Source organism: Cornus florida, unplaced genomic scaffold (assembly GCF_030987335.1).
Source record: "Cornus florida cultivar Cherokee Brave unplaced genomic scaffold, ASM3098733v1 CherokeeBrave_3.0.0_Hap2_Chr04, whole genome shotgun sequence".
In the NCBI taxonomy this organism is placed as follows: domain Eukaryota; kingdom Viridiplantae; phylum Streptophyta; class Magnoliopsida; order Cornales; family Cornaceae; genus Cornus; species Cornus florida.
The window spans coordinates 29768776-29779262 of NW_026775574.1; the positions used below are offsets into that span (position 1 = coordinate 29768776).

General features: G+C 34.1%; 1 protein-coding gene across 1 annotated transcript; it reads right to left on the reverse strand.

The window, feature by feature from the left end:
• Window positions 1-307: 307 nt before the first annotated feature.
• On the reverse strand, window positions 308-8163 carry LOC132303097 (cysteine-rich receptor-like protein kinase 2). Its single transcript, XM_059800185.1, has 8 exons — window positions 7840-8163; window positions 2812-3616; window positions 2590-2703; window positions 2160-2299; window positions 1849-2059; window positions 1466-1700; window positions 1143-1293; window positions 308-1027 (listed from the first exon to the last, which is right to left on the reverse strand). The coding sequence occupies exons 2-8, from the start codon at window positions 3563-3565 to the stop codon at window positions 686-688; spliced, it is 1947 nt and encodes a 648-aa protein (XP_059656168.1). The 5' UTR covers window positions 3566-3616; window positions 7840-8163; the 3' UTR covers window positions 308-685.
• Window positions 8164-10487: the final 2324 nt, after the last annotated feature.

Below are 10487 nucleotides of genomic sequence, written 5' to 3' on the forward strand. Positions count from 1 at the left end.
AATCATGGAGTGGGGGCAATAGTGAATTTTTTTTTTTTTTTGTAATTTCAAGTGGGGCAAATTTAAAAATTTCTAAGTATATAATTCAGGAAAAAAAAAAGATATTTAAGCGGGGGCAATTTCCCCCACTGGACCTTCGCTAGATCCTTACCTGGTGAGAGATGACATTATAATGTTATCATAATGTTATATCCTATTGTCTCAATACTTCACAACTCAGAAAAATAAGGAATTAAAGAGAACATACATGATGCGACATTTCAATTTATAAGTCTCAACTTTATACTCTTAATGCCATGTAAGAAGATAAGAAAAAGAAAAAAAGAAAATATATTGGACAAACTTAATATTAAAAGGGTAAGAGCAAAACTTGTGATCAATGAATCACAATATTAAGTATACAGGGTTGGTACCTTCTCTAAATTCTGGTTCACCAGAATACTTGGAAAGGGTGAGTCTTTGTTGCCCTGAAACTTTACACAACTCTATTTTTGTAACCAAGTCCAATCCACATTCTTTATACTGTTAAAAGAGACTGTATACCATGCCCTCTGCTGATTACTGTGTACATGTGAGTCGAGCAAGGGCACGATCAAACTCAGATACTTGAGAGCTTTTTTCCCTTGAATGCCGATGAAGTGTGAGAACTTTTCTGTGAATCTTCCATTGTCGGTCCTCTAGGGTGTCACCTGGGGTAGAAGGAACTATGGGAGACACTGGCAATGGAAGCAGAATTGGCAGCATTGAGGGGATAACACGGGTTCTGAGTCATGTCATTAAGTTCCATGGTCTTTTCGTCTGTGAAAGGGGGAACAGTGGGCGCGGGAAGCTGTTCATCCTTCTTTGCCAGCATCACTAGCGCCTTAGACATTGAGGGCCGTAGTGATGGAGCTTCTTGAGTGCACAGAAGTCCTATATGCACCACTCTCAAAACCTCATTTTTGACGCTGCTGTTATGATAATTATGCAGCATTATATTAGGGTCAAAAAGTTCCTGCACCGTCCCTTGTTGGAAATGTCTCCAGGCCTGTTTCATCCAGAATAAGATGATAAACGAATGAGGATAAGAGGCTAATTCACATGTATGAAAGTGCTGCAAAAAAGATTTAATTATGGAAGAGAAACGGAGTTTGTGTGCTCACAATTGTGACTAGGCTTTCTGAGTACTCCGTGGCTTTGCTCCTGTTGTTTTGCCTTCCTGTAACAATCTCTAGTAAAAGCACACCAAAGCTGTACACATCTGCCTTTTCTGTTAACTGGCCATGTGCTAGGTACTCCGGAGCCATATATCCTCTGCAGATTTGAAAAATTAAATCATTGCCATTTCAAGAAAAAATTAAAGGCCATGTTGTTGATTCGGTCTTCATATTCGTATAAGTTGATAAACAGAGTGTTCAATCTTTAAATTTGGTGAAATTTCATTTTCTGTTACTATTTAATCAATGATGAACAATGTGATACTTACAGTGTTCCTGCTATAGCTGTGCTGATGTGACTCTTGTCTTCTTGGAAAGACCTGGCCAGCCCAAAATCAGCGATTCTAGCACGAAGCCTTGAATCCAACAAGATGTTACTTGCTTTTATATCTCTGTGAATGATTCGGTTTTTGGAGTTTTCGTGAAGGTAGACCAACCCTTCTGCTGTTCCGATGATTATATCAAATCTCCTCTCCCAGTTCAGTGCTTTACCTCTAATTGAATCTGTCAATTCAGTGTTGGCACAGTATTGAAATGTAAGTTCTGAGTAGTAGCAATTGATAATTGAAGTATTCTTGGTCATTTTTAAAGAAAATGAAGCCATTTAGATGACCTCAGAATTCAAACTTCGACTTAAAATTTTAGTACTCACCGAAGATGAAGCGATCAAGACTCTTGTTTGGCATGAATTCATATACAAGAAGGCTTTCAGGTCCCGAACAACTGCATCCCAATAACCGGACAAGATTTTTGTGTTCCACACTGCTAATAATGTTAACCTCATTGTAGAAATCCGCTGCTCTGTGTTTGTTATTAAAGAAAAGCCTCTTGACAGCAATCTCTCTTCCATCAGGCAGAACACCCTGAAGTAGAGTTAATTTGTTAAACATGTGAATCGAATTGAATTTAGGGAAAACAAAAGAGTAGCATAATATGTTTGATATGGATCACCAGACAAATTACCTTATACACTGTTCCAAATCCTCCTTGCCCGAGCTTATTGGCTTCGTCAAAAGATCCAGTGGCTTTCTCAAGCGTAGAGTATTTGAAGTTCAAGCTACTGTCATGAAGGGTCTTCACCAATTTATCGGCATCATTTGAACCTGGGATATTAGAGAATGACAAAACAGGAAAATGAGGAAACATGATAAGGTCTTCATTTTTGCTTAAATCCCTACCTAAATTATTTGTTGGACAACTAAAAATGGTTATCCCCATTGTGGGGTTTGGAGGCTGTTTCCGTTTCGAACCCGTGACCTCTAGGTCACAATCGAGCAACCTTACCGATACACAATTATAGTACCTAAATTGGGGAGACTTTAAACTACTACTTATATAGGAGAGGTTTGAAAGGGAAAAATAATAGTAATATGCAAAAAGCCACATTACATACCTCTTCTCTTCTTCTGTATTTTTCTGTGCTTCCAGATATAAACTCCAATCACTGTCCCAACAACCAAAACAACCACAGAACTGACAACTGCAACTACTATCACTATTATGGTCCCTGCAAATGCCATCAACTATAGTCCATGATTCTATTTTAAAATTAATCAAACACCTGCTGATAAATTCATTTGTGCTCAAATTTAGATAATAATTACATTTCTTTTACCTCTTGATAGTCCATTTCCCCCCGGTTCAGGATTCAGGAAATTCGTATCAGAATATCTCATGAAGCATCCGGTGTTCAATGCCCGCCCCTCGGACCATGGCAAACATCCCAATACCGAGGCAGATGCATTCTCTAGACATGCCTTGCAAGAACTCGAATTCAATGACCTCCAGCAATCAGCCAGGACATAGGCTGACTCGTTTGCTGTCCCCGACACTGCCACCTGAGCCCGTGCATAGCCATTATTGTTTAATGCATCTGAAACAGCTTGCGATACAGCCCTCCTCGTAGTTTCTTGAAATGTAGAATTCTTCTGTGTTGTATTCCCACACAAGGCATTGTCTTCAGGTCCGGCATATTCCTGGAAGAAGCTGTAATTCTCTGCTCGCATGAAGCAACCGTCAAGAAAAATGCGTCCCCCAGTGAATGGGAAGCATTGAGGGAGGACAGTACGTGCCTCGGCATAGCACAGTACACAGTCGAGTAAAGAGAGATCCCCATAACATTGGGCGAGTCCATAGTTAGTGTCCGGTCCAGAGCCTTTAGCAGCTGTTCCGAATCCAGAAATTCGCATCTGTTCACTGATGTTCTCCATTGTAGCAACAAAGGCTGGGACATAGGCTGTGGAATTGTGCTCAAGTTGGTTCCCACATTTGATTTGAACCATATGGGTTCTTGGATCTCCCAACGATGAATCTAGCAGCAACAGCAGAATAGATAGTGTTGGGACTACTGATAGGATTGCTTTTTTCATTCTTGGGATGAATTGGAACTTGTCTTACTAGCATTAATGTTGATTGTGAAGCTGTATAGGATGGGAATTAAACAGGACTGGTTATGTACAAGTAAGTGGCAATAAGAAGTAATACAAGATGTTATATTCAGAATAGAGAAACAATTTGAGGTCTTCAAGTAAGCTATTTGTTGAACAAAAAGTAACTCAGAAACAAAAGAGAAAAAAGAGAGAAGTTTTAAGAAAATGGATAACAAAATAGATCAAAAATATTGAACTTGTGTTATGCCCTCCCCATTCAGATAATAAAACACTACTTCATTTTCTTTCTATGATCCACTTCTAATTATTCGATCTCTTGAACTCCCAAGATGATAATAAGGTGAGAGTCTTTGTCATTAAATTATTCACTTGACTTAAGGTTGAAATAAGTGAGTCATGAATATCATTTTTTTTAGGGTAAAGTGCAAAAAAAACCCGCTTGAACTACTATCCTTTTGCAAATAACCCCCTAACTAAAACTGCCTCCTCTTAAACTATTGATTTGTTGCAATCAAGGACAAATCTATCACAAAAGACCATTTTACCCTTTCTCATTAAAAATTTTCATTTCTTATCAAGTTATTGTTATTATCTATTCTCTTATGTAAGTATAAATTAAACCATTTACCTTAATTTTATTATTAGTATCAATTTATCATAAAAATGGGAAAATAATAAATAGAGTTGTAACTACCATTTATCTAAAATAAATATGAATTTCTTTTTTTCATAATTTATTTTAATAAGAAAAATAATTACGTGTAATTCAAGAAAGGACATTATGGTCATTTAATTAAAAGTAGCCTAGGTATGGGGGTATTTTGCATAAAATGTGATGGGTTAAGAAGGTTTTATGCACAAAATATACTTCTAGGGAGGTCCTTTGCAAATTTGAACATAATTTAGAGGATTTTTTTTTTTTTTTTTTTTTTTGGCACTTTAACCCGTTCTTTATTTTTCATTTTTAATTATCAAACACAGTGAAAGGTTGATAATATCCTCTCAGTTTTTTTTCTCTCCTAATGGTGCTATCCTTTTCTTTCCGTCCTATTTATCCAATTGTACGGTAAAACTTTGTTTTCAATCAATGTCAACCCCACCACCTATCAGGGAAAAAAGATAAAACAAAAGCAAAAAGTCATAAGTCACTTACCATCAATTCTCTTTATTTTGTTTAGTTGGTCTACCTACCTTACCTAGCACCATTTTTAGCACTCTTTGGGTAATATATAATTGACATTTTCTTCATTATTTTAATATGGAAGCAAAATTCAACAGAAATATTGCAGATCCATTATGAAAAAAGCGAAAGTGAAACTAGGGATGACAAAACAAGAAAATAATCGATTCTTTGACACACACCCAGCGTTCACATTATGCCACTACACACAGTCAAATTAGATCTCCTTTGGTTTCACACCAAACTACTTGTAATTTTAGTACCAATATAAATCATATATATACATATGCATACATACATATGTAATATATTTTATTTATTTGTATACAGACAAACAGTAATTTTATTCAACCACAAACAAATAAACAAATAAACTAAAAAAAAGTGGCCTATAAGTATGTATGTTCATGTATCATCTAATTATTTGGAATCTCGCAAAAGAAAAATTATACACTACCTCAGGAGTGGCCGTTGTTAAATACCTCCAACCAATCACAATATTTCATTTACCTTGATAATACCCAAACACGGACCCAGCAAGTGACCGGGGGGCATCTGCCCCCCCTGGATTTTTAATATTTTCATTTTATACCCTAATTTTTTAAAATTTTATGAAAATGCCCCCCTAAAATTACAATTCTCCCCTACTGGATTCTTTTTTTTTAGCATTTTATACATCAAATTTTGATAATTTATGAAGATGCCCCTACTAGAATTATAATTTGCCCCACTGATTTTTTTTTTTTTTTCATTTTATACTTTAAAATTTTTAAAATTTATGAAAAAAACCCTATTAAAATTACAAAAATGAACCCATTATATAATTTTGTATCCATAAATTAAAAAGCTGGCCCCCCTCACAAAATTTTCTGAGTCCGTCACTGATAATAGCTGCCGCTGGCCATGTTGTATATCAAACAACATTAAAATAGTGATGTTTTGGTGTAACAGGGTGGAAGACCCGCAATACAGGATTCGCGTTAAGTGTTTAGTGTAGCATTTATGCACCAAAACAATGTTTTATAGATTTCCTTCACATCCTAATTTCATGTCACGTCTTCTTTTCAAATATTTTTTCAGTTTTGAAAAGAAAAAATAAATAAACGGCATACAAAAATAATATATATAAGTATCATACTTAAATAATTATAGGAACAGATAAACACATAGTAAAAAAAAAAAAAAAATGGTTCAGAACAGTAATTTAAAAAGGGTCCACGTTATTATTGATCAATCCAACTAAAAGTTTCTAGAACACAAGTGGCGCCTAAATTCGAGGACCGACGTGCATCATAAAGTTTTCAAAGGCAGATGTGACCCACCTGTCCGACCAATAAGCAGTGAACGGTCAACAAGACTATGGAGCCTACAGTAGATTTGAGATTAAAGGAAAGCAGTGAAAATTCTAACATTCCGTTCACAATATAAATTGCTTCTTCAGCTGTGAACATGTGGTCCATGACATCCAATGGCCAGGCCAGCAGCCACTTGTCCTACTCCCACACCACATAATAATACTTAGAAGTACCGGAATATGGTGTCTCATGAAACATTTTTTTATATTCGATTCTCATCGAGTAAGATCAATTCTTTAAAGAACAGGTGACTTTATACAAGTCCTGTAAATTAATCGAAACAAAAATTCTGAACATCCCGATTATTGAAAAACACTCTCATTTATTCAAATTTGAGATTTGTTATGTAAAGAAATAGAAATTTATAATTTCACTATTTTTATTTTAAAATTTTCTAAAATTAAAGTGAATTTCACTATTATAAAAAAAGTTTCATCAACTTTTTACTCACCACTAAAAATGATAAAATCAATCATTTATCGTTTTTTTCTAAATAAGTGACATGACAGATTATGAATTGGCATTGCAAAGTACCGTGATGTTATACACAATTTGAAAAGAGGGTCTTAGAGTCCCCACCAACCACATGGTCCAAACCACATATTGAACTACTCTACAAGTAAAAAAATGGGAACAAACAAATGATATTTTATTTTAGATAAATGAGGGGGCAAAGTTTAATTATCCGTAAACATGACTCCAACATGACACGAATCAAATATGTTTGAATTGATTTTAAATAGATTCAGGTCATAATGAATTGACACGATTAATTCGTTTAATTAATCGTGTCGTGTTTAAATTGAGAGATTCAATTCGTGCAACTCATTTATACCCGTTTAACTATATGTATCATAAATAAATATCTATTTAAAACAAATTTCTATTTAAATTCCAAAATAAATATCTAATTTTGTAAATTAGAGATTATTTAATAATTTGGTTGGATTGAAACATTTTTTTTTTTACGATTTATTGTTTGATTATTTATTGTTTAATAATTTAAATAATAAAATATTTTATTTTATCAAATACGTCATTAAACGGGTTATACCTATAACCTGTTTAATAAACAGGTCGATTTAGTGTTGAGAATATCTGACATAATTTTTAAACGAGTTGTGTTTGGATGGAGTTGTTTAGTAAAATATCTTTAAATCGACGAGATATTGTAACACAAGGAGTTAATAAAAAATATTATGCATGCTTAATGTTTTGCTTCGGTACCATTTATATATAGGTGTACCAAAAAAAAAACAAAAAAGTTGGGCGCTAAGTGTTAAATTTTTTGAACAAAATTGTAAATGTTAAATGATACTTTTTGGTCATTTCGCATTAAAACTGATTGGGGTCTAAAAATATAAAAAAAGTAAAAACTCTCAAAACTACTCATCTTCGTTGAACACAGAAGAGAGGGAACAATAAACAAACAGAATCAACGAGAGAAAGTTCTAGAAATTAATCAACAGAAAAAACTACGCAAATCAAATGCTATCATAGACTTCGTGATCCTCAGATATCAAGAAGATTGTTATCTCTAACGCCCTTCAACCAAACCTCATAAGAAGCTCATAATCAAATTGAAAACAAATCTTCTAATTCAGATAGAAGATTAAAAACTAGAAATTCTCAATACATCTAAAACTGAATCAAAAAATTTAGTTAAATTTCTGTAATTGACGAAGAAAAACGAACAACTCAGAGATCTGAATTCGTACCTTTTTCCGCATTGAATCGCCAAAATTCAAGTTCCGACTACGATCTACCTTCAGCTTCTTTCAATTTTGTTGATGTATACATATACATATACATATACATATACATATACATATATATAGAGAGAGAGATTGATGTGGAGGTGATATACAAGTCAAGATGAAGAAAGGAGTGGAAGAGTTTAGGACGGGAGACCAAAAACAGAGGGTTTGGAAAGTAAAGAGATTAGAAAATGGAAAAACGCGGTAGAGAGAGGAGAAGATAAACTTTGTTGACAAAATGAAGTGTGTGTGCGCGCGCTGTGTGAGAGATATATGTTGACGGTTTGTACAAAAAAGAATCATACGTCACTGTTCTTGTAGCATTTTACGCCTCCGGAAGTCAACTTTCATAGCCTTTTAAGTTTGACTTTTATTTTGTTTTATTTTATTTTTTTAATACTCACGTACAGCTCACGATATTAATCAAAAATGAATTCTTTTCAGCGTCCCATTTGACAATTCTCTCTCTCGCATTGGCTGTAACTTCTTTACGGTCAATGTGTCAATGTCGATCGTCAAAAATCCGGAATGGGTGATACGCTTAGTTTGGTGACACGAAAGTCTTGTAAATATTTTCGTGTAAAAATATGCTATTCTAGAAGCATGTGAAATTTTAACTATGGTCACAATCGTCTAAGTTAAAAATTTTAGGATTAATTTTACTGACACCATTTAGGTTTGGTCAAATATTACCTTCAAATATCTTTCGAAATTAAGTATCATTTATGTTCATTTTCGCCTAATTAAACTCCTACCTACCCACTACCAACCACACTCCCGCTAATACGAACACACCCTCTGTGCACTATCTCTATCTGAAGGGACGCTTTTGTCTCTCTCTTCTCTACGGATACGAGCCACCATGTTAACAAAACCATGAATCCCTAGTTCCAGAATCGTAGTTCTAGAGTCCAAACTTCATACCATCAAGCCCTAGTTCCAGTCCATCCACATACATCACTGATCAAACCCATATACCTTCCATCCAACTACATACTAATCAAGTCCATTTCAGGCCTTTTCCATGTACAATTGACCAATTTCAGAGTCGTTTGCACGCTAATCTCAGGTTGTTTTCTAAGAACCCTAATCTAATCATTGCTATGTTATTGTATTGTTTTTTTGCATGTTATTGTTTTCTTTTTTGCATCTTATTATTTTCTTTTTTGCAATTAGGATCTTCTTTTTTTGGTGGAATAATTGTGTAATTAACCCTAATTCTAGCAAAACCCCATAATTAATTAGAGTTAATTGATGGGCCTTTTGCTGGATTAACCCTAATTTGGGCTACCTAGCACTAAAATGACCCAAAATTAGGGTTCATTAACCTTAATTTAGGGTTATTTATCGTTGCTATGTTATTGTTTTGTTTTCGGCATGTTATTATTTACTAGAATTATGATCTTTTTTTTTTTTTTTTTTTTTCATGGAATAAGGGTGTAATTAACCCTAATTTTAGCAAAACCCTATACTTAATTAGGGTTAACTGATGGGATTTTTGCTGGATTAACCCTAATTTGGGTAAATTAACCTTTGGTTTTTACTGTTAGCATGTTTATTTTTGCTGGATTAAGGTTAATTGATGGGTTTTTGCTTATTGTTACCATGTTTGTTGACCTTTGCTTTTATTGTTACCATCCTTAATTTTGACTATTAGCAATTAGGTTTGTTTCTTAGCATAATTATTCTATTCTATTCTATTTTATTTTTTTGTAGATTCAAATGGTATCTGATACTTTGCATGATATCATTGTTCACTATGACGGACACATACATGTGATAGGAATATTTATCCTAAAAAGTATAGTTATGTGTTACTGAATAGTCATGTTACCTACTTACTACGTGATGAAGTGTGTCTTGAGAAAGTTTCTATAACATTTAATATTTATTTTCAAAATCCTGATTGTACTGATAGAATGTTTTTAGAACTGGATGAAAATATAATCATCATGTTTGAGATGATGACGGGTTGTAAGGATATAAACATATTTGTTGAAGTTGTTCAGTATTGTTTAGCTTCATGCAGTAATGGTGTAGGCTCTAATAATGCCTTTGAGGTGGGGGGAGATAGTGATGTTGATGAAGTCATTCTAAATGAAACATTGATGTTAGATGAGGGGAGTGATGAGAGGAGTGATGGTGGTGAAGGAGACTCTCAGTATAGTTTTTCTGACAGTGATGATGAAGATTGGACTGGTGTTCATGAGGGATGGGGAGTTGATAATTTGGGAGATGACAATTTGGATAATATTCACTTGGAGAATAAGACTTCAGAGCATAGTGATGGTGAGTTTTCTGATTATAGTGAGAATTGTGATGTGAGTGGAGAAAGTGAAAGTGAGGAGGAAAGAGAAAGATGTAAGGGTCAAAATGGCAAAAATAAAATTAGAAACATAAACTATAGAAATATAACTATGAAGTATTTGCGCAGAGCTTTGAAAGGAAAGCCATTCAAATACGGTGAGGGGGGTAAAATTGTATTTGATAAGTACTATATCTTTGATGATATCCACCACTTCAGAGATGTCTTGGTAGAATATTCTATCGAAAAAGGTTTTAAACTTGTGAGGAAAAAAAATGAAAGGAAAAGAATTACCTGTTGTTGT

Coding starts and splice junctions, on each gene's coding strand:
- LOC132303097 (XM_059800185.1), bottom strand. CDS start 3,565: ATGAAAAAAGCAATCCTATCAGTAGTCCCAACACTATCTATTCTGCTG. Junction 2,704..2,811: donor GGGAAATGGACTATCAAGAG/GTAAAAGAAATG, acceptor TGGCATTTGCAG/GGACCATAATAGTGATAGTA. Junction 1,294..1,465: donor ACAGCTATAGCAGGAACACT/GTAAGTATCACA, acceptor TCAAATCTGCAG/AGGATATATGGCTCCGGAGT.